Here is a 26,858-nt window from a genome sequence, read left to right as displayed (position 1 = left end):
CTCAAGCACTCCCAACAGAAAGACGAGGTAGTGAGTAGCATTGCATTTAGAATGTTTAATATTTTCTAAATGAACTGTGTTTCCTTGTGCCTTTTCTGTTAAGTGAAAGAGCAATCACGTGTTAGACTTTGTGCAGCGTGGTTGTGTGTTACATGTTTCACAACTACCACATGCCTGCTGAGAACCCAGAAGGCTCACACCTTTGCTGGGATTCTGAGAGAGGGAGTCACAACTGGACCTGAGGGCCTAGGCAAGTGGGCTGAGGATAACAGACCAAGTTAGTGTCCAAAAAATGTGCCAGAGAAGCCAAGGGAGGCAAAGCCTGCTGAGACATAGGGTAGCTTAAAACACTAGGGAATCCCTCACAGCAATCTGGTGGACAGCTGGCAGGGGGGTGCTGACCAGATCTGTGACGCTTCACTAAGGCAGCTTAAATGAATTTGCCTTGCTGTAGTACCCATAGCAAAGCCAATTTATTGCAATAAAGATTACTGTCACATATGTCACTGGGAGCAAAGCAAGTGATTTAAGCAACTGTAGGAGAACATCAGTTTTACACCAATTTAGGCCCACTGTCTTAGATGAACCTACTCCTGATTTACACTGGAGTAAAAGTGAGAGGAGATTTAGGTCCATGGTATAATATAGCATAACAAATAGAAGTCAATATAAAGAAAACACATATCTAAACATACCACAAAAGGGCCATTCACTTAATTCCTTATGATAATAGCTTAGCTATATGTTTAGGCATAGTAATCAGAGATGGATGGAGAATTTCTATTTCTCTATAAGTGCAGGCATCACTAGGGAAAGCATTATACTATAAATCTTTTGCCAGAAACAACTGAAAATTCTATAATAATGACATTTATGCAAAAGGCTACCTTTATTCCTTAATGAGCTAAGCTCATGAATAAAACACTTTGATTCCGTTACATTTGTATAAGGAATTATGTTATTGAAAACCTGAATCACTCCAAACAATAACAAAATAATCTTGTAGTTGATTACAAGTTATTCCAGAAGAAAAGCAAAGTGATAGCCACTGTACTTATACTACTATTCAATTCCTAAACATTATTATGCTGGATATGTTTACTAAAGCTGTCATGTTTAATTTTTCACTCTTCTGTAAAAGCCTTTGATGTATCACCTCTACTAATGGAATAGCAAAAAGTAACTAAACTATGGTCCTTTTAAATGCAAAATAGAAAATATGAAATGCTTTAAGTGCAAAGCAGTATACCTACCGTAAGTCTACCCCCCCCCACCAAATACAGTTCAATTTGGTTTAACAAAGTACAGCAGAAGAAAAGACTGTTATTAAAACAAATGTCCCTGAATTATTAATGTTCTGCAATTTTAGAGCTTCTTAGTTTGTTCTGTGTTCAAATAACACATAATATTTTTCCAGTAGTTACTGTAGAATGGCTTGAACCAGGATGTTTTACTAATATTTGAAAATGACCAACTAAAACCAGTATAATGCTCTTTGCAAATTCCATAAGCCCAGCATTACTTATATTATTAAAGCAATATGACTCCCACAACTTTTGATTTCCAACCAGATTTAAGCCCAACAGTTATAGGCAAGTAACCTTGATTTCTTTTTCAAATGCTGGCCCCATGTGTATTCCACACATCCACATGGGTGACTGACGTCTGTACTTGGCTACCTTGATTATCACTTCAAAAGCTTTTTTTCTCTTACTTAATTGGCCTCTCAGAGTTGGTAAGACAACTCCCACCTGTTCATGCTCTCTGTATGTGTGTATATATATCTCCTCGATATGTTTCACTCAATATGCATCCGAAGAAGTGGGTTGTAGCCCACGAAAGCTTATGCTCTAATAAATTTGTTAGTCTCTAAGGTGCCACAAGTACTCCTGTTCTTTTGACGAGCAATATTCAGACCGGTGTGTATGTGTGTGCTTAAAGATGCTTAAAGAACCGCAGTTGCCACCATTACATCCACAATCCACTAGCATGTACTGTTGTGTGAATGCATGAATGGAACTCCAGGCCGCTCTGCATATGCCCAGTATTGGTACCCCCTGTAGAGACGCTGTAGAAGCAACTTGTGGTCTTATGGAATGTGCCCTCATTCCATCCAGGGGAGGGATATGTGCTAATTGGTAGCATGTGATGATGCAACCAGAAATCCATTTGGAGATTCTATGACAAGATAGTGCTTGATCTTGCAACTTTTATGCTATAGCGAAAAATAGTCTTGGTGATTTTCTAATTGGTTTGGTCCTTTGTACGTAGAATGCCAGGCCACATCTGACATCAGTGAATGAAATCTATTTCCTTCAGCAGAAGCATGGAGTTTCATGAAGAGAATAGATACATGGATTGGTTGGTTGACATGGAATTCAGAAATAACTTTAGCAGGGCCACCCAGAGTGTGGGGCAATTTGCCCCAGACCCCACAGGGGCCCCCACGAGAATATAGTATTCTATAGTATTGCAAATTTTTTATGGAAGGGGCCCCCAAAATTGCTTTGCCCCAGGCCCCCTGAATCCTCTGGGCGGCCCTGAACTTTAGGGAGGAATCTGGGATGAAAGCAGCGGGAAATCCCCTCCTTGTAAAAAATGGTATATGGTGGATTGGCCATGAATGTTCCCATCTCACTGACCCTTCTGGCCAAAGTAATAGCAACTAAACATGCAACTCCCATGGGAAGGAGGGGACACAGAACATGTTGCCAGAGGTTCAAATGGTGGTCTGCTGATTACCGGTGAAAAGGTCCTAACTAGGTCTTTCATGAATTTAACTGTTGTTGGGTGAACGAAAATGGAGGGAGGGAGGTATTGCAGCAAGACGGACACACAATGAGCTAATGGAAAGACCAGAGTTCTTCAATGACAGGAGATAATCTAAAATGACTGGGATATCTGCAGAGTCTGAGGAAGAGTGATCATGCCATGCCCAGAAATGTCTCCATTTAGCTAGGTTACAGGTCCTAGTTGAATCCTTCCTATTTTGATTAAGGATGGCTTGGATGGCTAACAAACATGAGCATTCTAGATCTGATGCCCATCCAAACACCAGGCCGTGAAGTGAAAAGGGTCTGGACTGAGGTGTCTGATTTGGCCATCTTCCTGAATTAGAAGATCTGGGAAGACAGATCCTGATAGGACAAGTTGACATTCTCAGAAGTTCTAGGAACCACAACTGTCTGGGCCAGGTGAGTGCTATAAGAATGACTCTGCTCCAGTTGTGGTGGATCTTTCTCAAGACCTTGGGTAGCAGGGGAATGGGCAGCAGCTTATATGAGTTAGTCTGTGCATGACAGCAAGAGAGTGTCACCCTCGGAGTTGTGACCAATAGCTGCTCTGGAGTAGTGCAGGGGAAGTTTACTGTTCATTTGGAATGTGAAGAGATCCCATTGAGGTGCTCTCCACTGAGTGACTATTCCATTCAGGACACAGCTGTGTATTTCCCACTGGAGCTCTGCTGAGAAGTGCCTGCTTAGGTTGTCCGCTGAAGAATTCTGAACACCTGGCTTGAGTAATGATGTGGTTTCCAATGCACCAATTCCAAAACCTTCCTGCTTCCTGGCAGCGGGGAAGGGATCTTCATCCAACCTGCTTGTTTATATAAAATACTGTGGTAATGTTGTCTGCCATTACTTGGATATGGAGTGAATGGGAGGAATGCCCTGCTGGCCAGGTGGACAACTCTCAGTTCCAGCAGGTTAATGTGCAGCCTCACCTCCCTTGGGGTCCAAGTGCCCTGTACTGCATGGTTGTTCAGGTGAAAGCCTCAAACCAGAAAGGTTGCACTTGTTACAATGTGTCCTAATAGAGAAAGGAATACCCAGACCATAGTCTTTGGTCTGTGAGTAACCTGTGTTATCAGATTGCTCATTGTCTGAAATATTTCTTTGGGGAGGAAATCTCTTAATGAAAGTAAGCCCAGCATCATTCCAATAAAGTTTGCCATCTGCATGCGGCTCAAAACGGACTGTTCTTTGTTCACACAGACACCCAGTGCTGCTAGAAGATGGAGTAGCCGAGCTGTCCTGCTAGGAGTCAATCATCCAAATATGGGAAAACTGTGTAACCGTGGTGTCTCGTTTAGGCTGCCCCCACAGAGAAAACCTTCATGAATACGCTGGGTGCTGTTGCTAGTCCAAAGGGAAGGACTCTGAACTGGTAGTGTTCCTGACCTACTAGGAACCAAACAAACTTTCTGTGGGATAGATGAATATCTCCATGAAAATGGGCACCCTTCACATCGAGAGCTGCAAACCAAATTCCCTCCTGTAGAAAGGGATTATGGATACTAGTGTAACCATCCTGAATTTTGACTTTTAAATAAAGATGTCCGGTTGTCAAAGATAATGGGTCTCCACCCTCTGTCTTTTTTGGGGACTAAGAAATATAGTGAATAAAACCCTCTCCCTTGATACTGAGGTGTCACTTATTCTATTGTCCCTCATTGGAGAAGAGAATCTGTCTCCTGGCAAAGAATGTCCTCCTAAGAATGTTCCATGAAGAGGAACCAGGAAGGAGCTTTGTGGGGAGGAAAGGAGAGAAATTAGATGGAGTAACCATGGTGGATAATTTCTAGAACCCACTTTTCCTTCATGATAGAGTCCCAATTGTGGGCCAAAGTGAGAGATGGTCCCCAAAGATGGGGGGACAGGGAGATAGAAGTGGTTGGCTTAAATAATGTTGGGCAGTTCTCAACTGAGGCATCAAAAGTAGCTCTGAATGGGTGGGTGGAAATGGGTAGAGGTTGTGATAGTAGAGGATTCTGAAAATCGAGGTCTCTGAACCCTCTGCCATTGCACGGATATATGACTGGATGTTGGTGGTAGAATGTTTGTGGAGGCAGTTGTCTTGGCCGCTGGTGTTTTCTCTTCAGGGCCAGGGTGTAATTTCTCAGGAAGTGGAGGTTCAATCCAAAGTCTTTCAAAGAGTGTAGACTTATATCAGTTTTCTCGTTAAACAAATTTGATTAATTGAATAGCAAGTTCTCTATGGTGTTCTGCACTTCCTTGTGGAACCCTGAAGAGTGATGCCTCATCACTATACCAGTGTCTAACCCTCTAAATGCTGTGTCCACTGCAACCACTGTAGCTGTAGGGGTGTTTTCGCCTCTAGTCTGCCTTCCTTGATGAAGGATTGAAATTTGGCTCTGTCCTCAAGGAGAAGTTTGTCCTTAATCTGCCAGTCTAGCGCAGTTAAAATTATGTTTTGTTAACAAAGCCTGATATTTTGTGATACAGAATTGCAGGCTCACAGAGGAAAAAAAACTTTCTTCCCAAAAGGTCCAACCTCTTGGAGCCCCTGACAACGGGGATAGTCTTAGGATGTTGTGACCTTGCTCCTTCCGTGACTGCTTGTTCCACTAGCAAGTTGGGCACTGGATGGGTGAAAAGGAACTCAGCTCCTTTGGTTGGGACAAAATAGCATCTCTTAGCTCTTTTAGGTGTGGGGGAGCAGTAGGCTGAGGTATGCCAGATCACTCTGGCTGGCTCCCTGGTGCCCTCTTTTACCAGGAGTGCCACCTTGCTTGGACCTGTAGCTTACAGAATGTCCTTGGACTTGTAGGTTACAGAATGTCAAGGAGCCAGTAATGGGAATTCTGAACCTTCTTCAGTGGGATCTGAAGGTCATTTGCTATCTTCTGCAGCAGCTCTTGGTACTGCCTCTCATTGTCTGGTGGAGATGGTGAGGACAGACTGATTGCTTCTTCTGGAGATGAAGATGAGATTTCCTCCTCATGATGATGGATCCGGTGGATGAGGAGTGGGAGAGGTGTGGTAGGACTCATGGATGGATCCAAAACATCTGCCATATGGTTCCACAGGCCCCAGTAGGGCAACTACGAGGGGTCAACCAGATGAGGGGGACCCCATGGCATCAAGTACTAGAGGTCCCTGGGAAATTCATATTTGGGTGGAGGGCATCCGGCTCTCCTTGAGTGCCTATCAGGACCCATCTCCCTTTGAGGAGATGAAGGACTGGCCTGAGCATCTGACTCGTCCGAGTTGAAGAACTGCTCTCATTCCACTGGTGAGGATGACGGTACCAGAAGGTGAACACTCCTACCTGAGCACTGGAGCCGAGATGGTTCCAGTGTTACTGAAGTAGTTTTGTCGTCCGGTGCGGCAATGTCCCTCAGGAGAACCGGACCCAAGAGGAGAGGGGACTGTAGGTAAGGGAGGAAGATATCGTCTGGCAAGAAATAAGTATCCATACGTCCCGGTGTTTGGGGTATTCCCGAAGTTAGGATCGACAGTTCTGATGCATCCCAAAATGTTGTGGGTGACCAGTCCTTCAAAGGATGGATCAGTACCACCAAAGAGTCAGGTCCACTGCTCTTAGATGGCCTGGTGGATGCCGATCTTTATGTTTAGGATCGACGCCACCAATAAAATTGACTGATTCTTTTTCTTTTGCACTTTAACCTCCTGCCTGGGGGGGTCTTAAGCAGTCCTGAGCCCTTAGGATCTGCATACAAAGGCTGGCCCGACCTTGACAGGTTTGTGGAGGGAACTCTTCTCTTAGGAACAGATTTGGACAGGAATCTGTTCTTGTAACCAGGACAGTGCTCCTTACTCTCATGTGAAGTCCTGGATCATGAGTCCTTGGGCTTACACAGCTCTAGGCTCCGCTCCCGAGTTCGTGTTCAGAGGGGTGCTGCTTGCTAGTTGGCATCAATGTATGGGGGGTTTCCCTGACCCAGATCTGAGTGAGAACTGATAGCCTTCTCCATAAGCTGTTTCCTCACCTGAAGCTCATGACTTTTACATGTTCACAGGGAATACAAGAGGCAAATGCTTCATTTTTCAGAGATATGCATCTCACCCAAACAGTAGCGGTAGCAGAGTGGTCGTCACTCACAGAGAAGGAGCAAGAGAAGCAATTCTTGAACCCCGGGCATAGTCTCAGACTTTAGGGAGGGACTCCCCAGCAAGCGGGAAAAAAAGCTATACTATAAAAACTCTATGCTAATATAAAAACAATTGACAATATCTAGTTACAGGCTATAAAAAAGAAGCTGGAGAAATCTGTGTACGCTGAGGACTCCGACTCAGGCCATGCAGTGGTAAGAAGAAACTGAAGAAGCATCAGCCCTTGGTCTGGAACATGAGGAGATCAACTGCACATGTGTGGGCCAATGGACACTGCCTGTTAAGAATCTCTGGACTTGGGGGGTATGGTGCGCACACATTCCATGTGTAGAATACACGTAGGGATGAGCACTAGAAGAGGAAACCAATCTGCTAAAGGCAAAGAAATGTGTATTTACCTGTCTGATCTGCTTGCCTAGGTAGAGGACAATTAAAGTATATTTACATATAAGGTAAACAAAGCCATAAAACTAAACAAATGGGGGAGATGACCATTTAACAATCATGCCGGAGGACAGAATCTGCACCCCAGGAAGCCTTCCTGGCTTTTGAGGCTGAGACAGTGGACTTTGAGTATCATAAGGGGAGCAAGAAGACCTTTTAGTTATCCATCACTGTGGTGACGTATTTCAGAATGGTAGCCATGTTAGTCTGTATCAGCAAAAAGAACAAGGAGTACTTGTGGCACCTTAGAGACTAACACATTTATTTGGGCATAAGCTTTCATGGGCTAAAACCCACTTCATCAGATGCATGGAATGGAAAATAAAGTAGGAAGATATATATACATATATATACATATATACAGAGAACATGAAAAGATGGGGGTTGCCTTACCAACTCTAACAAGACAAATCAATTACAGTGGGCTATTATTAGCAGGAGGAAAAATCACTTTTGTAGTGGTAATCAGGATGGCCCATTTCAAACAGTTGACAAGAAGGTGTGAGTAACAGTAGGGGGAAAATTAGCACGGGGAAATAGTTTTTAGTTTGTGTAATGACCCATCCATTCCCAGTCTTTATTCAGGCCTAATTTGATGGTGTCCAGTTTGCAAATTAATTCCAGTTCTGCAGTTTCTCGTTGGTGGCATAGGGTATAGTGCTCTTTGAGCCTGTGAAAGTTGGATCCCCTAGTGCGGCGGGCTAGGGATGCTGCTAACTTGATGTAAGAAAGAAAATTGCTTTGGCAAAGACTGTAACTTACTAAAATTAAGTTTTAGTCACTAGAAAATATATGTTTTGTTTTTTGTTATTTGTAATGACATCTGTCTCATTCTTGCTTAGTATCACTTAAATCTCTTTTCGCTGTTACTAAACTGATTCTTGTTTTATTACAAAACCACCACAGTGCTGTGTATTAAAATTAAGTGTAAGTCGTCAGATAACCTAAAAGGCTGATGTGTGCTCCGTCTCTTTGGAGGCAGCAAGATTCACTGGACATTCTCAGAACGTCCAGTGAGAGGATCTGGACGCTGCAGGGAGATATCTCTGGGGAACTCAGGAACAGGGGTTCCACCGCTTGTTATTTGCAGGGCAAGGTTTAGACTGACCTTTAGAGTCTTTAAGAGTTTGTGGGCAAGGTAGATGGGCTGGTGTGTCAGGGAACTGACACACAGCTTAGCAGCAGCAAAGCTTTCACTCTTGCTAAGGCAAAATGCTAACACAGTGGGGCTCTGAGTCCTGAGCATTGTCGGAGCATGTCACAATAAGTATCACTTTTGATCCATCTGCAGCCCATGTTGAACTAGTTTGAGTCAATTTCTGCACTGCCTTCACACCTACATGAGCCCTTTATATAGAATAATGGACAAATATTTGTTCAAAGATGAACAATATTCTATTTGTAATCTGACAAAAGTTCAAAGTCAATTCAACAACATCGGAAAAAGATTGTTCACAAGTCATGTCCATAAATCATAACATATAAAAGAATGATTGTACCTGTGAGTGATCTTCTTCTACTTTTTGTTGATTCACAATCTGAAGAGCATGCTGTAAATTTAGACCAAGGGGTGAATGTGCAATCATCTTTGCAGGGAATTAGACACTCCTGTACCAGGGAAGGCATTGGTTCTGTCCACTTCATGCATTCAGTAACATCTGCAGCATAGTTATTGTCTGAGAGGCACACTACAGCTAAAGAGAAAAAAAACCCTCTTTGTTAATGCTGTATACATTTAGTTTCTGCATTCTAATAAACCAGCTACCTATATATGCAAGATTTGCTTTTCTATACCAATAATATAAAGAAAATCTATATTTAGTTATTATTCATACTGCATTCAAAGGTGAGCTAGGTGCTTCACAGACATGGTAAAAGACATATCCTTGCTTCAAAAAGCTTACGATGTAAATCCGATTCTGAAAGTTCAATATTCTCAAAGAGTCCATTGTTTTACACTTTGTGGGCAATATTCTAACCAATTATATAGCATAGGACCATCCAAAAACTATTTACTGCTACAGCTGGACAACCATAACAGAAATTTGATATAAGCCATGATATCCATCTTACTTCAGAAATTAGAATATAACCCTTTGGTTGTACATGACAGCATTTGAAAAGGCAAAAATATAGGTAAGTGCTTGTCAGTACTCATAAAGAATGACTACTTATCTTACAGTCAATTTCACAGTTTCACAGAGTTTAAGGTCAGAAGGGACCATTAGGTCATTTAGTGTGACCTCCTATACACAACAGGCTATTAAATTTCTCCTTAGCACCCCTATATCAAGCCCAAAGACTTTACTTGCACTTAAGCATTTCAGTCCTCAGGAGACTCAACCATGTGCTACAGGCACAGAACAGGAGAGACCAAGGTGTCACCAATGTCCAGAGCCCCTACAATGGCAGGGAATTGATTAGGTGAGATATGCCCAAATGACCCTATCTAGTGAACCACACCCCATGTTCCAGAGGAAAGTGAAAACCCCCGATCTGGGGGTGGGTGGAATCATCCTTAACCCCAAATCACTGTGACCCTGAGCATGAGAGCAAGACGCACCAGACTGGCACCTTAAGAGGATTTTCTGTACTACCTCTGAGCCCTGATCTACCCTGCCCAGTGTCCAGTCTCCAGCTGTGGTCCATCTCTGATGCTTCAGAGGAAGGCAGGGGGGAAAAAACAGAATACATCTAGCCAATTATGCATTAGGGGGAAAATGTTCCTTCCTGACTGACATTTTGGGGTCCACCCAGACCAGTAAGGGGTTCTGTCACTGCCTACCCTGTAAGCTTTGGGGCCCTTGGGTTGTGCAGCCATGGTTCAGATCCCTGCCACTAGTAGGCAGCACACAAGCATAATCTTGCACGCTGGCTTTCACCAGCCCATTTACTCTTTGCAGGGTAACACCAACAGCCCTTCCAGTCCTGAGTCTCCCCAAATACTTCCTCCCTGAGTTCTTAATTACCAGCCTCTTGGACACCATTCTCGTTAGTCACCACCGCTCCCTGACCCAAGATGTGAAACCAGCCCCCTACTCATCACCTCACTTTGGCGCACACACTCCACACAGTTTGCACACCACAGACCTGCTTGAAATTAAAATAAACAAAAAGCTGATTTAATAGTAAAACCACAGATTCTAATATGAAATAGTAAAGGGGAAGCAAACATACACAAGTTTTGCAGAAAAGAAACAAAGGTGCAACCTCAGCCTTTATCCTTTCATATTAGAAAATAAATTTCTAATTAGAAAAGGAATAATAAGAGTTACCTACTGCCTTAAAAGAGTTTCCCAGCATACCAGCTAGCTACAGGAGGGATCCAGTATTCATGGACAGCCTCCTGCCTCAAGACTGTCCCCCAGTTCTGAATGCTCTTCAGTTCAAACCCTTTCCATTCTAAAAGGATTTGCAGTTTTGTTTTCCTTCAGTCACTGTAGTTATTCAAAGAAGGGAAAACTCCTTCCTCTCTTTGTTTCCAAAGACTGGGGTTTTCTTTTCAGTTTCAAGCTTTTCCTCTTTGCTTTGATAGTTTCTCATTGTTCTTTCCTGGGCTGGACAATGGCAAGGTGCTTGAAACGAGTCTCCTCTGGTTGAGGAGGTAGCCCCTCCTTACCTGGTTGCTTCACTGCCCTGTTGTGAAGTGAAGCTGAAGTCGCATGACAATTACAGTATTCTTTATATACATAGATATACCTTCATAACCATAAACACTGTGTGTGTGTCTCTCTCTCATAATGACTATTAAGTTCAGTGCATTACAAGCTTTCACAATAGCTCCTACACTCAAATAACACAAACAGTTCGTTTAACTGCTTATTGTGGGGGTCTAAACCTTCTGTTCTCCCCTTAGGGAGACTGTCACACTGTCCCCTGCAGGCTGAAGTCCTGAAGCATGAGATTTATTACAATCAGGTTTAATTCAGAGCTCCAAGTGTTATGAGCATGTTGAGGTAATCCTGTTCTCCCCATGGCCATGAAGAAAGGGGATAAAGAGGGAGAATCAGATTCCAAGGCCAGAAAGAACCAGTATGACCATCCAGCCTGACCTGCCGCATACACAGGCTGGTGAATTTCTCCCTGAAGCTGGATTAAAGCGGATCTTTTAACAAGAGATTTAACCTTGTTTTAAAGATGCCAAGCAATGGTGAATCCACCACCTGCCCTGGTAAACTGTTCCAATCTTTAATTACCCTCACAGCTAAGAAGTTGCATCTTATGTCAAGGTTAACTCTAACTTGAACAGTTTGCAGTTCATAAACCTGCCAAAAGACAAAGAGCTGTTGGCCTCAAATTGTCTGCTAATTCAGGAGACAGTCTGCTGTCCAATGGTATCATTTTTCAGCCCATTCTTTGTGGACCTTGTACAGAGAGTCAGAGAATTGAAGATTTCATTATAATGCCACTTCTTCCCCTTCTGTTCCCCAATGCACCACTAATGCTGATTTACTGTTATAGATTCAAATTTAAAACACTACGCTGCTACTGAAGACATTTTACATTTTATTTTACTTCAATCTGAACCCAATTCAGAGCTTTCCTGGACATTTGACTACAGTGTGATGCTTAGAGCAATGGCAAAAGTGTGTCTTTGCATATTGCTGCTTTTGTATGAGTTCCCATTCTCCTATTATGCCTAAACTGCGCTTGTCATAGGTGAGGGTAAGAATGCAGATAGGTCATCTCGGGGCAGGTTGTCTCTCTAGGATCCTTGCCCAGAGGGCCTCATCCATTTGGCCCTGCTTCTGTGGACGTGGGGAATTCCACCTCCGTGGTACTAATCCACAGTCCTCCTGATGAAGTCTCCACCAGTTCAGGTGGAACGGAAAGCCTTAGGGACATGGGAAATGGCTCGCTTTAAGCGTCACACACACATACGCCTCTTTACCCTGAAAAGCAATGAAGAATCAACAGCAAGCTTAATTCAGACTGGGGCTGTATTTTGTATTTAGTTTTGCATGCAATTTTCCATGCCTTAGATCCACCCTCCTTGGGTTGTGATGCTAGTGAGAAGAGGTATTTTGGAGACACATTGTGAATGCATGGACAGATCTGAGAGATCTGCAAGCCATGGGGGCTGAATCCACCCCCTGTTCTGCAAGGAATGGCCAACCCCATTCCTCAGCCCCCATGGAACAATCAGGTGGCAGCTCTGTAAGGGGAACCTCACAGAAATTCCAGTCCCTTGTGTGGGTTTTCCATGTTCGGAAATGAGCTGGGCCTCTTATTCTTAAAGTCTGGCAATACTAGAATGATAATGCTTAATGAAGAGCCTGGAAATGCCACTTAGATGAGTCCTGACTGCCAGAATCTGAAGACACAATTCTATTTAAAGGCCTTTAGCTATGTGAGTACCAGTCAGCTCCAAATAGTTCTCTGCCATCTGGGGATATTGCTAGATTCAGTTGGGCATATAAAAGTTTCAGTCATTAGTGAATGACATGTAGGTCACATCATATAAAGCCAGCACAAGAGAGAGAGACGTCTTCATGTAATGATGTTGTTTGGGAATGGGGGCCAAGGGTAGCTAAAGGCTAAGTCTGAACTCTGCCGAATAAAAGATAAAAAGCCAAACTCCATAAACTCATGGAGGCTCTGCTGCCAGAACTGTGGATATCAGAGACTGATGATCTGAGCCCTTAGCTATCAACTTAGAGTCACGGAGGATATTTCACACAAAAAGAAAGGGAAAGTGAATTGTTCCTTGTGGAAATATTGTGCTTAATAGTTCAAAGCAGGCACACCATTTAGAGTCTCCAATCATAAACAATGGGCCAAATTCATTCATAATATAACTTCACTGACATCAATCTAGTTGGATCAGGGTGAATGTGGCTCAATATGCCTTGCCATTTCATTCTAAGGACAGCAGTGTTAAGAGCTTATTGTACATAGACTGCGACCTTTTTCTGCAAAATGATTTTTTTTTAAAATAAGAAAACTTATAGCCGTTTTAAAAAAATGTTTTTCTCAACTGCTCTGTCTAGAAGATGAATGTTAATATTATTCTGATTATGAAATGCTAGTAATTTCTGGACAGATGACATGAATGGCTGATATATCAACATATGGAAATAGCCAGTGACAGGAAAGACAGTTTTGTGGTTATGATGCAGCAGTCAGACTCAGAAGAACTGGATACAAATCCTGTGTGACCTTGGGAGAGTCACAATCTTTAAATGCCACCATGAGGACGATGACGCTACCCTATTTCACGGTTGTTTTGGGAAGATACATGTATTAATGTCTGTGTGCTGGCCACACACTAAGTTACAGGGGCAGTATAAGAGGCCTGGACAGAGATTCAGTCTATTGTTGACAAATAATCACAACAAATCATAACAGCTTGCACTTTTATAGTGTCTTTCATTATAGGATGTAAAAGCTTCAATAATAATTAATTCTCATAATACCCCCAAGATTACGAAATACACACTACATGTAAGTTAACCAAGGCTGGGACAGGTTGTGACTTGACTAAGGCAATCAATCAGGGGCAGAATCAGGAGCAAAACCCAGAAGACCCTTGCCTAGACACTAGATAACCTCTCTTTAAGGACCAGCTCTGTTGTTACACCACAATTTGGCCCCAGAAGCCTAGTTAAGACAAGTGCTCTAACTTCATGTAAAGCCACATACTATGCCGTAAAGCTGTAAAGCATAACATTATCTAATTTAGATTTTATTATGTCTCAGTTTTAAAGGTTTGCTCTATTATTTTATGGAGATTCCAAATTAATCCATACTTTAGTGACTATGCATAATTATTTTCTTCTATCACCTAATATAGCTTAGTGCACCAGAGAAAAGGAAAGGTAATTAATTGTTTTCTTATATCAACTGGTCATTGAAGATACATAGGAAAGCTATGCCAGAATGAAGTCACAGGATTTTTTTTTAAAAAAAAAAATACAAATATTTATGGGAGTAGGAGGTGACTTGGAAAAAATTAGAGAAGAAAAGAATTTATTAAAATGTAATTAGATTTCTCAAGAAAATTCAGTATTTTAAAGAGCATGTAAAAATATCGAGAGTTGCTGAAGTCTCTTTAGACTCAAGTGACAGTAAATCAGCATATTAATAACTAACTCCAAATTGCTGATCCTTGCCTTTCACTTTCAATCTTTTTGACCCTTACCATCTCTCAACACTAGCAGTCGAAAATGATACCGAGAGATTCCCATTCTCAATTGTGAAAGCAAAGGGGCAGAGGTTGCTTTCCTCTATGATAAGGCATGATAATTGTCCTCTGCTGGGAAGGTTAAACAAGTAATAGACGTTGATGCCTAAGGTTTGTACAGCCTATCTTCATCAAGGGCACCAAAATTACTTACATAAAGTTGCGATAATGTCCCATCTTAAGTATAATTGAGGCAAAGTAAATATTTAAAATTTCTCTTTAGGAGTGTTATGACTGCTAGCATCTCCAGGAGATGAACAATATGCTATATGCTACAGGAACTATGCTCCAGCATTTACAATTGCATAATTTAAAAACATGCAGCAATATTTATTATTATATGACAAAATGTCACAATTAATTATATTAACACTGACATGATTTCCAAATAGAGACAGATTTTAAAATAGGCATTCTATGTCCCAATGCTCTTGTAGTCTAACTCCCTGATCCTACAAACATGTATACATATGCTTAATTTTAAGTACGCGATTAGTCCACTGAGCTAAATGTGACCATTCACATGCTTAACTTTAAGCATGTATCTAAGTGTGCACGAGATCAGGGCCTATATTAGACATAGAACATGGAGCTCAGAGAACTTGGTGATAAAGGTAAAGTGTGGGCAAAGGAAAATAAGGTAGTAGAATAAATAATAATGCAAATCATATTATACAGCATGCATATCTAATAAGTGAAATATTTTAAAGAGAGACAAATGGCACAGGAGAGGAGGAATACATAACACAAGAAAAAGCTGGGTGAAAAAAATGGGCTTTTAACAGAGACTTGGAGAAGGAGACAGGGACACTTGGAGCACAAGAAGAGTGATGTCGTTCCATGCATAGGGAACAGAACAGAAAAAACCCGGAGACAAGAGTGAGACAAGAAGTGAAAGGGAACAAGCAAAGTGGCCCAGCCATAGGAGAGAGCTTAGAAACAGGCCATGGAGGGGTGAGAGGCAAAAGAAAAGGAATAGAGTGTTAAGGCTGATGTTATTTGCAGAGTGGAGAAAACAACAGGAAATAAAGTCAGCATGGCTGCAGGAATCCAATTATAAGGTAACTTATGGAAATATGCAACTCATTTTTGCACATTGCAAACATCTTCCCTAGTTAAGTTATTGATGTCCTCCCAGATAAAAAAAAACAAAACAAAAAACACTTCCAAATGCAGATCAAAGCATGGTGAATAAAGCTAGATCAAGACATTTTAAACTGATACTCAGGGCAATGGGGAGCAAGTAAAAGATTATGTCATCCCATTCTTCTTTTAGTCTAACAATTTAGGATGTGGACTCTGCTCCCTTTCTGTGCTATAGGCACCTTTATGTCTACACATCATGGAAAGAGAATGGTCAGGAGGGGTTCTATGGTGGAAAGACAAAGACTGTCTGGGAACCCATAAGGGGGGAAGGAAGTTGCAGAAGGGTAGGGAAGTGTCCATCCAAGTATAATTTTTGGATGGTATTATTTAGACCACCCAAGAAATTATATGTGGATGAACACTTCCCAACCCTTCTATAAATTCCTTCCCCCTTTACAGACTCCCAGAGAGTTTTTGTTTATCCAGTTTAAATAATGTTTAAATACCACCCTTAAAGGCCAAATCTTCAGCTAATTTAAAACTGTTCCTGAAATTTGTACATACCAATACTGAACATGCAGATACTAATCTGGCATGCATGGACTCAGTAGCCTTACAGCCTTACTTGTGGGACGAGGTGAATGAAGTAATGGGGGCACACAAAAGGCACTCACTATTTTGGGAATGCAAAACGAAAGGCCACTTCTGAAAAATTGGCCCCAGTAAACTCCATTTGTATCTAGAAATCAGATTTTGTCCAAGTGGTTTGATTTAAGCAGAGTCTGCTGGAATTCACACAATCGTAGTAGATAACTCATTTTCATTCAATGCTTCATATTTTCAAAAGCCATTGTCAGTGCATGTCATACCACAAATACATGACTTTTTCTTTAATTTTATTTGAATTATCATCCAAAACATGAATTGATTTATTTGATCTCCCAAAGCCTTGTTTTCAGCACTTCAGTCACAGGCAACAATATGATTTGAGCTACATGCTGACTTATATATATGCAACTTTCGAGCAGAACAGCATGAGCCGCTAAAATAAATTAAACAATAAACCAGTAATTGCTTGTTAGGGCACTTTAATTGACTCATAAGTACCATATGTGAAGCAGGAAGGCTGCAGGAACCCAATTATAGGTTAGCTTACAGAAATAAGCAAGTCATTTTGGCAGGTTGCAAACATACTCCCTAGTTAAGTTATTGGTGTCCTTTAAAGGAAAAGGATTTTCAAATTCAAACACATCTTAGACGCCTTTGATAAACACAATGGATCAAATTTATCCCTGGTGTAACTCCAGTGAGGTTGATTAATAAAAATATTTGTCTTCAATGGTGCTAAATTAGGATATATTTGGCCCATGTGTGCTTTCCATTAGGCCAGAGATACATTTTTCCCATAATCCTCAGTTCTCTCATTAAACTTCTAAATAAAATGTTCACATGAAGTAATTTCTGCTACGTCAACACTCCACGTTTTATGAGTGGGACCAAAGAGCAGTTGTGGTCCATTTGTAGCCTCATGAACTGTGGAAATATAAACAAAATATAATTTTCACCCAACAGTAATTTATGATTCTGTACTACATAACATTTATAAATGGATATGAACAAACATTGCTAATATTAAGACACTGCCAAACAAAGTGTGACAAATTATCACCTTGATTCCCATATCCCCAGCTACGTCACTGGCTAATAGGCCTTGTTTGAACTACTGTGCAGGAGTCAAGTAAATCCCTCATATGAATTACAGATCAACCTGATTTCTTTCAGACTCACTAGCAGATCTCATATATTTGACTATTGTCTCTCACCAAAGCATAAATTATACCAACACTCCCATCTCACATATTTTTAAATTAAATACCACAGAAAAGACAGGCTGCTTTATATTTGAACTTCTACTTAAAACTAAATTTAGATGCTGTTTAGATGCTCCCAATTTACATTTTGAAGTAAAGCTCAAAGCAGCCCAGATGCTTTTAAATTATTATTGAATGAAGCACCAGGGCTAGAAGAGAAATGAAGCATTTCCTTTTGAACTCTGGCTAGTCATTCTCATCACTGCCACTAAACAGGACTGAATTGGAAACAGAGATGAGTTCGACATTCTGGAGCAAGTTCTTTACTGTCATAATTTAATGTATCTCTATCGACTTCAATATAAAACACAGTGACTGGTACAGAAAAGGTTAAACCAGGCACTCCATATTTCTTCTCTCATAACATTAGAACAAGATGACGGTCAATTAAACTAATAGCAAAGGAAGTTAAAATTGATAAAAAAGCACTTTTTTTTTATAAAAGGAACTCACTGCTATAAGATATCAGTGGCCAAGAACATAGTAAGACTCCAAAAGGATTGTACATTTACATGAATAATAAGAGTATCCGCATTACAGTTAAATTAGACAGACTATTAGCCCTTTGCTTCAGGGCATATGCGAATCACTAACTAAATACAGTTAAGAAGAAATTTCCCTTATGCCCAGATTATTCCATGATAGAGCGCCTTGCCCCTTCCATCTGCTAATGGGCCAGTGTCAAGAGACAGGATACCAAACTACAGCAACTAATGGTTTGATTTAGTATGTTCCTGTGTTTTATTTACACATACAACTAAAATGTGTGCCATAATCTAAACTTGCGGCATCTGGAAACTATATTCTTTACATCACAATTATTTCTAGTTAAATGTGAGTTTCAGAAATTCCTTCTATAAACTTTTATATGGTAGAATCAAGGGTTTTATGTACACCTCTACCCCGATATAACACAAATTCGGATATAACGCGGTAAAGCAGTGCTCTGGGGAGGCGGGGCTGCGCACTCTGGTGGATCAAAGCAAGTTCGATATAGCGCGGTTTCACCTATAACTCGGTAAGATTTTTTGGCTCCCAAGGACAGCATTATATCGAGGTAGAGGTGTATTTAACATACAGAGATGCCGAACAAATCTTTAGAGGAACATCACTAAACATCATTAACAATTTTACGGCAGAAAGGGATCTAGGGGTTATAGTGGACCACAAGCTAAATATGAGTCAACAGTGTGATGCTGTTGCAAAAAAAGCAAACGTGATTCTGGGATGTATTAACAGGTGTGTTGTGAGCAAGACACGAGAAGTCATTCTTCCGCTCTACTCTGCTCTGGTTAGGCCTCAGCTGGAGTATTGTGTCCAGTTCTGGGCACCGCATTTCAAGAAAGATGTGGAGAAATTGGAAAGGGTCCAGAGAAGAGCAACAAGAATGATTAAAGGTCTTGAGAACATGACCTATGAAGCAAGGCTGAAAGAATTGGGTTTGTTTAGTTTGGAAAAGAGAAGACTGAGAGGGGACATGATAGCAGTTTTCAGGTATCTAAAAGGGTGTCATAAGGAGGAGGGAGAAAACTTGTTCACCTTAGCCTCTGAGGATAGAACAAGAAGCAATGGGCTTAAACTGCAGCAAGGGAGGTCTAGGTTGGACATTAGGAAAAAGTTCCTAACTGTCAGGGTGGTTAAACACTGGAATAAATTGCCTAGGGAGGTTGTGGAATCTCCATCTCTGGAGATATTTAAGAGTAGGTTAGATAAATGTCTATCAGGGATGGTCTAGACAGTATTTGGTCCTGCCATGCGGGCAGGGGACTGGACTCGATGACCTCTCGAGGTCCCTTCCAGTCCTAGAATCTATGAATCTATGAATCTATGAATCACTGTTTTATATGGCTACTGCAAAAGCATATATTTTTCATACTTCATATGTTGGGCTCAATCCGGGGCTCAAAAGCAGACTGCACACTGAAGCTCCATTATGTCAGAGTTACACAAGCCGAGGCTTGCAGGATTAGGTCCACTGGCCCCAATTCAGGAAAGCAGCAATTGGAAATAAAAAAGCAATATATAACCAATAGAAGAGAAGGGGAAATGGCAATCAATATAAATTAGAAGTTATGAAGTGTAGAAAATTGATTAGGAAACCCAAAGACAATAGAGAAAAATCCATGGCTGGCAGGGCTAAGAACAACAAGGAGATTGTAAAATGTTTTAGGAACAAAAGAAATCATAGCAATAATATAGACCCTTACTAGATGGAGATTGTAAAATTGTTAATGATGCAGGGGAAAAAGCAGAAGTGTTCAATAAATATTTCTGTTCTGTGTTTGGAAAGAAGGATGATGTACTTACATCACATGAGGATGAAGAAGTACTTTTCAATCCACTAGAAGCTAAGGAGAATGTTAAACAATCTACTAGGGATAAACTTTGTAAAGTGTCCAAACCTGAATAACTCATACCCAAGAGTCCTAACAGAATTGACCAAGGAGATATCTGGCCCACTGGTATTAATTTTTAATAAATCTTGGAATAGTGAGGAAATTCCAGAAGGCTGTAAGAGTGTTAATATATTCAAAAAGGGCAAGTGGGATGACACGGATATGAACCAGTTAGCCTGACATCAATCCCAGACAAAATAATGGAAAACCTGATACGAGATTCAATTGATAAAGAATTAAAGGATAGGAATAGAAATAATGCCAGCCAACATGGTTTTATTGAAAAATAGGTCTTGTCAAATAAACTTTATTTCATTCTTTGATGAAATTACAAGTTTGGTTGATACAGGTAACTGCATAGATTTTATATTCCTAAACTCTTGTAAGGCTTTTGACTTAATACCAAATAACATTCTGATTACAAAATTAGCACTATATCAAGAAAGCAGATAATAAATAGATTAAGAAATGGCTAACTGACAGATCTCAAAACATAGTTGTCAATAGGGAATCATCATTCAGTGGGGCTGTTTATAATGGAGTTCCACATAGACTGGTACTAGGCCTTATGCTATTCAACATTTTCATCAATCACTGCTCATAAAATGTGTAGGTAACACGAAGATTGGTAGAGCAGTAAATTTCAGTGAGGTCAGGGAAGTCATACAGAGAGATCTGGACCGCTTGGTAACTTGGGCCTGTTCAAACAAAAAGTGTTTTAATTCAGCCAAATGCTGCGCTGTTTATCTAGGAACAAGGAATGCAGGCCATACCTGCAGAATGGGGGATTGTATCCTGGAAAGCAGTGACTGTGAAAAGGAATTAGAGGTCATAGTTGACAAGCAACTCAGAGAGATGCTGTGGCAATAAGGGCTAACGCGATAAACAGGAGAGCAGTCAGTAGCAGTATGAGGGTGATTTAACCTCTACATACGGCATCTGTGAGACCAATACTGGAATACTTCATACAGTTCTGGTGTCTGCAGTTTTAAAAGGATGTTGAAAAATAGGAGAGAGTGCAGAAAAGACCCACTGATATAATTCAAGGGCTGGAGAAAATGGCTTACAGTGAGACACTTAAAGAGCTCAGCCTGTTAAATTTATCAAAAGGCAGATTGAGAGGTGACTTGATTACAGTGGACAAATACTTTCATGGGGAGAAAATACTGGGTACTAAAGGGCTCTTTAATATAGGGGAGAAAGGCTTAACAAGAACCAATGGCTGGCAGCTGAAGCCAGATAAATTCAAATTAGAAATAAGACTTAAAAAACAACAACAACAACAGTGAAGGTGATTAACCATTGGAACAAGCTACCAAGGGAAGTGGTAGATTCTCCATCTCTTGATGTCTTCAGTTCAAGACAGGATGCCTTTCTGGAAGATGTACTTTAGCCAAAATAGTGATGCTTTAGTCAAACAAGTTATTGGGCTCAACACAGGGATAACTGGGAGAATTTTAATGACCTGTGAGATAGAAATCAGATTAGATGATCTAATTTCCCTTCTGGCCTTAATCTCTATGAATCTGTGAAAAATTAGAGCCAGCGCATAATGAAAATTGAACTATTTTTAACATGACTGCTTAGTTTATTATTGTTCAGAAAAATCTATATTCCATGTTAGATAATTATTCTCATTATCTCTCAATGTAGCAGTAACTAGGTAACAAATGAGCTGTGAAAACAGATTTTGGAGATAATTTGGCTTTTTTAAAAATTGAAAATAACTTTAAAGATCCACAATATTGACCATTTCTAAGAATAGATTCATAAATCATCATGATGATCTCATTTATTTTCCATACTGAACTGCTTCCTTTTCTAGGTGTATTTTCTCCAGATTACCCAGGTAGTAACATTTATTCTACTCCATTAGTTTAATGTGGGGGTACATAGTATTCTCAGGGTGCCATGCAATCTGCAGTCATGGAAGGCTTATTTGTAAACCACCAGTATAAGAAGGCAAGGTGTCTAGGGTGCCAATCTGGCAAAGATTTACAGATGTGCTTAATTTTACTACTGTGATTAGTCCCCCTGAACTCAATAGAACCATTCATGATAGTAAAGTTAAGCACATGTGTAAGTGTCTGCAGAATCATGACAGAGTAGGACATTACAATACAATGATTAAAAGATAGAAGAAAAGGAACAAATAGTGTTGGGATGGAGATTAGTGGAAGGCTACTTAGAAATACTGAAGCAGGTTTTAAACTGATTCTGACATCACCAGTGTTTCCTACCCATTTTTAGATGTCAGTGGCATCATTTGACTGTGAAGGAATAAAGGGTGATTTCTTGATGCACAGGTAGAATGGCTGTCCCAGGTGCAGAGGACAACATAAGAAATGCACGCTTATCACATGTTTAGACTCTTCATACTTTTAAGATTCTGGGTGCTACAGCAACAAAAGGATTTAGATACCTAACTGCCACGTTAGGCATCTAAGTCCAACATTCGGGTCCTAAAAAACCCTGCTCAGCTGCTCTCTAACCCTGTAGGCACCTAAAGGTCCCATAGCACCTAAATTTCAGCTAGTAACGCCCCATGGTGCCTAAATTTCTGCCGTGGGGCATGCACACAGCTGCCTACATCCCAACACCCAGATGTCCAGTTCACACCTTAGCCCTAATGGGATCCTCCAGTAGTTCTGCTCACCACATTGGGCCTCACACAAAATGCCACAGAAGGTGGTGGCAGTTGTAGTCCTCTCCCCCTTATAACGTTTAAAATGTTTAATGTGGTTAAAGCACTCACGCAGGTGCTAGGAGACCTGGGTTCAAATCCTTCCTCTGCCTGATGTGGACCAAGAACTTGAACCCAGCTCTCTCCCCTTTCAGGTGAGTGCCCTGAGCTATTCTGGGATGGGTTGCTCTCAGTCTCACCCATTAGGGAGAGAAATACATTATTGCATTATTTATACACAATGTAATAGTCATTCAAGTGGAGATATAAATTTGGGTAAATGCCTGAGCCACTGGGGTTTGGAGCCATTTTCACTCTCTCTCTGGCTCAATGACCATATTTTATACAAAGTGGAACAGCTCCAACAGGAGAGATTGAGACACCAACCACAGAATACTCTTCTGGGTTACACAATCTGTGGATGCTGTCTCATTCCCTTACCCCACTTTTATTCTAGCTTTATGGTAGGTTTTGAATTTTGTGTTTATTTTCACTATATATTAAAAGGAAAAATCAATGAAAATATGTAAGATGCTTAATGCTAGAAATCATAGTGCAGTCTTCTCAGAAAATGAATCAAAACACAAAAGTGGGTTTCTTTTTTCCTCTTTCTGTGATCTACTTTTGACTAAGAACACTAGAGTTCAAATAACTAGCAGAACCGACCAGCACGTTAAGTATCTATTTAGGACAGATTATTTATTGCAATGCTTGAACATAAACAAAGACAGGCTGTCACACACACACACACACACACACACACACACACACAGATTGCATAGGGAGATTAAGAGGATTCAATATATCATGTAACATGAGTGGCAGAAAATAAAAAAACACTCACTGAGTCAAATTAGAAAATCAATTTGCACAATACTTTTGAAGGGATTGATCCTGGTCTGACTGAGGACAGAGGGAGTTTTGCCACTGACTTAGGTGAGTAAAGAACCTGGCCTAAAAATATTACAGGCCTAATCCAACTTCCATTAAAGTCAGTGGGAAGAGTCCCATTAATTTCCATGTTAATTGAACTGGAGGTCGATGAATGGCACCTGTTTCATAAATAGACCTAATTAAACAACTTGAGGAGGGATGTTTGGCAGCAGGTGAGAAGTGCACATCACATCAAAAGATGGGTTGGAGGTTGCAACCCCACCATTGCATTTACACTAACCTGGAGCCTCTGTGCGCTGGTCTGGTCTCCTGTCAGGACAGACTGCTTATACCCTAAAAGGCCTTTACAACATTTTGCTATAGCCAGGGTACAGGGAAGTTTTGGCCAGAGCCCCCTACACTGGCCACAGGAGGGAGAGAGACAGCATATGAACTGTTACACTAGCTCTACAAGCTCCTGAGGATTCTCTCGTACTAAGGAGGTCCTTGTGCTTTTTACTATGCTGGTTCTAATACAGTTAAGGACCAGAACACTTATATCAATCACTTCTACAGCTACTTGAAATATTCACAACAAATCCCCAAACCACATGAAAATTTTATTATACAGCCTGAACATAGAGTCCTATAAAAGATTTGCTAAGGTCAAAACTCTTGAGTGAACCGCAGGCTAATTTCTGGCTTTGCCTCAAAATGATCTATTATAATAAAGTTACAAGGCCTGATACAAGGGCTGGGCCAAATCTGAGTGGTGCTGCAACCCCATACACCATGTCACAACACCACTCACTCAAATTTGGCCCAGACATCCCTGTCACGAAGGAGGGGCAGCTGGGCTAAATTTGAGTGGCATGAGGGAAGGAGCACTGAAGTGCTGTATAAGGCGGCAGATGGTGTTGAGCAGCCTCTGAGGAGGAGGAAAATAGGGGGAAGGAATTGTGAGAGTGATCAAAGGAAAAGATAATCTCATAGGGAGGGAGGTATAAAAGTGAAAGGAGAGAGGAGGAGAATAGTCCACAATAATCAGACAGCATGAGCCTAAGGAGCTGTGGGGTTACAATGTTAAGGGCAGGATGAAACACAGGAAATGAGGAAAAAATATTTATCCTGAAGCCAAGTTTAAAAATTAAGTGAATATGATGATGTCAAGAGGTTCTGTAGGATTGATCCTTGGAGATCCTTCAGATGCAGTAAAGGGCAATACACAGTGAAAGGCCTTGACTTGCTTCCTGTGTCCTCGGTTGTTGCTGGTTGTTTTGTGCAAGAAGCTCTGAGAACAAGTACTTAGGGTCTGGGCAGATCCCCCTGGATCTGGAGAAAGCAGTGAAAGGCCCTGATTTCCCCCTGCACGCTTGGCTGTAGTTGAATGTTCTCTTCAGGTAGAAATCTGAAATAATTCCCACTGAAGCCAACAGAATTACATCAGCATATAAATCAGAGAACCAGGCCCCAAATGTTTACCCTACGACACCAGTGCTTCCTAACTGTCTTCACTTCCATACGAGAGAGTGGCAGACTCCAAAATGAGCACATCTGGATTGACTGAGAATTTAAGTGGGTATAATAGGTGCCTTTGAACTTGATGGACAGTAAATAGCATACTTGAGCCTTTGTAAAGGTCACTGAATATCAGCAAATTTCCTTTCACTGCTATTAATCATAGCCTGTGCTCCCAAAAATATGCTGGGTGCCTCACAAAAACAAGTAAAGATACAGTCCCTACCCTGAAGAGTTTACAATTTAAATCTGACGGGACACAATAAACAAGGGAGCAGGACAGTCAAAAAAGGGCACAGGGAAACAGAAAGGAAGGACAACAGTGACAAAACTATGATCACATAGTTACTCTCACATCTTGATGCTTCTGTTGGAGATGGACTGCTTGGAGGAGTGAACACCCTTTTTATGGTGCAGAACCAAACCATATGGAGCATCCCTGCCTGGCAGCATTCACTTGGGACATGTGCCAAGTGAACAGGGGAGAGGGAGACAGTTAGTCCCTTGCTGCATGGATCTTCTCATTATCGAAAGAGCACGCATCCAGCTTGCACAGCAGTGTAATGCTTTGGGGTTCAACCCAGACCAGTAAGGGGTTGTGTCACTGCCTTCCCTGTAGCCCTGTATGTCTCTGTGCTGTGTAGCCGTGGTTCAGAGCCCTGACACCAGCAACATGCTCACAGCACAATAATCTCACACTGACTTCCACCAGCCTGGGTTACTCATTGCAGGATGACCCTAACATACTCCCAGTCCCAAATTTCCCCCAAACTGTCTGTCCTGTAGTGTCTAGCCCTCTCACTGAACACTTACAGAAATTAAGTTAGCTGCTCCCATAAAGAGAAAGTAGCCAGCAAAGCACTGAATTGGTTTATTGTAAAAGTAAAACAAGTTTATTAAACAAAAAGTCATAGGTTTAAATTCTACCAAGTATAAGGAATATAGAAAGGGTTACAAGCAAACAAAAGTAAAAATACTCTTTTAAGAATAAAACCTGTTTTAACAAACTAGAGCCTCTATTTGAAAGAAATGTTTCTCACCAAGTCTCTATTCCTGCACGGCTAACCAGACTCTCTGGCTAGGACCCTTTACAGAGCTTAAAGTGTTCGATTATTTTGTCTCCTCAAGTGAAGAATGCCAAAATGGCTTTTTTTCCCTCCTTATATCTTCTCAAAGTTCATTGACCTTCCTTCGAGAGGCAAGAAGGCTTCCTGGAGATGCAATCTCCATCCCCCATTATGACTTAAGGGGTCACCTTTCCCCACTTGCTCTCCTGATGCTTTTGTTTACCTTGCATGTAAATGTGTGTTTCTTTGTCTTTGGTCACACTTTGCTTCATTTACACTCGAGACACATTCAAGCAGGCGGAACCGCATTCCTCTCTGGAACAGACACGACATAGGCATTGCTTGCCAAACACGTGTTAAGAACATATTTCCACTTCATATCTGTAAAGTCATTTGTGGGTTTACCATACATATTAATTATCAGTGAGCTATTAGTTTTCCAGTGATGTATTACATGCCATCTTTTGGGTATCTATCACGAGAACAGTTTGCCAACTGGCATTGGGAACTCTTAGGGTCTTATAGGTACTTCTAATCATTAGACTGAAGTCTCAGTGAAGTGGGTACATGGTTGCTTGTGGAGGTGGATTCATTCCATTTTCTCCTACTCTTCACATTTACTTGTCATCTGGCCCAGATACCTGGTACTGAGGGATGGGATAGGGAATTGGTCTGAAATTGATTAAACTCATCCTGTGCACCTGGGGCGAATTCTGCTCCAAGTGCCATTGTTTCTACCAGTTGACTAGAAAAGGAGTTACTCTGGATCTGCAATGCTGTAACTGAGAGCAGAATTTGTCCCATTAGGGGGGTGGGTGTGTGTGTGTGTGTGTGTGTGTGTGTGTGTGTGTGTGTGTGTGTG

At 41.2% G+C, this 26,858-nt stretch overlaps 1 protein-coding gene across 1 annotated transcript in view; it reads right to left on the bottom strand.

The window, feature by feature from the left end:
- Positions 1–26,858, bottom strand: part of THSD7B (thrombospondin type 1 domain containing 7B) — a 506,250-nt gene that overhangs the window by 138,657 nt on the left and 340,735 nt on the right. Inside the window, exon 13 of the mRNA XM_026647768.1 lies at positions 8,819–9,013. Coding sequence (XP_026503553.1) covers positions 8,819–9,013 — 195 coding nt within the window. The remainder of the gene's footprint in view (positions 1–8,818; positions 9,014–26,858) is intronic.

Source organism: Terrapene carolina, unplaced genomic scaffold, assembly GCF_002925995.2.
Source record: "Terrapene carolina triunguis isolate 2854851 unplaced genomic scaffold, T_m_triunguis-2.0 Scaffold62, whole genome shotgun sequence".
Taxonomy (NCBI): Eukaryota; Metazoa; Chordata; order Testudines; family Emydidae; genus Terrapene; species Terrapene triunguis.
This window is presented reverse-complemented; position numbering and strand designations above follow the sequence as displayed.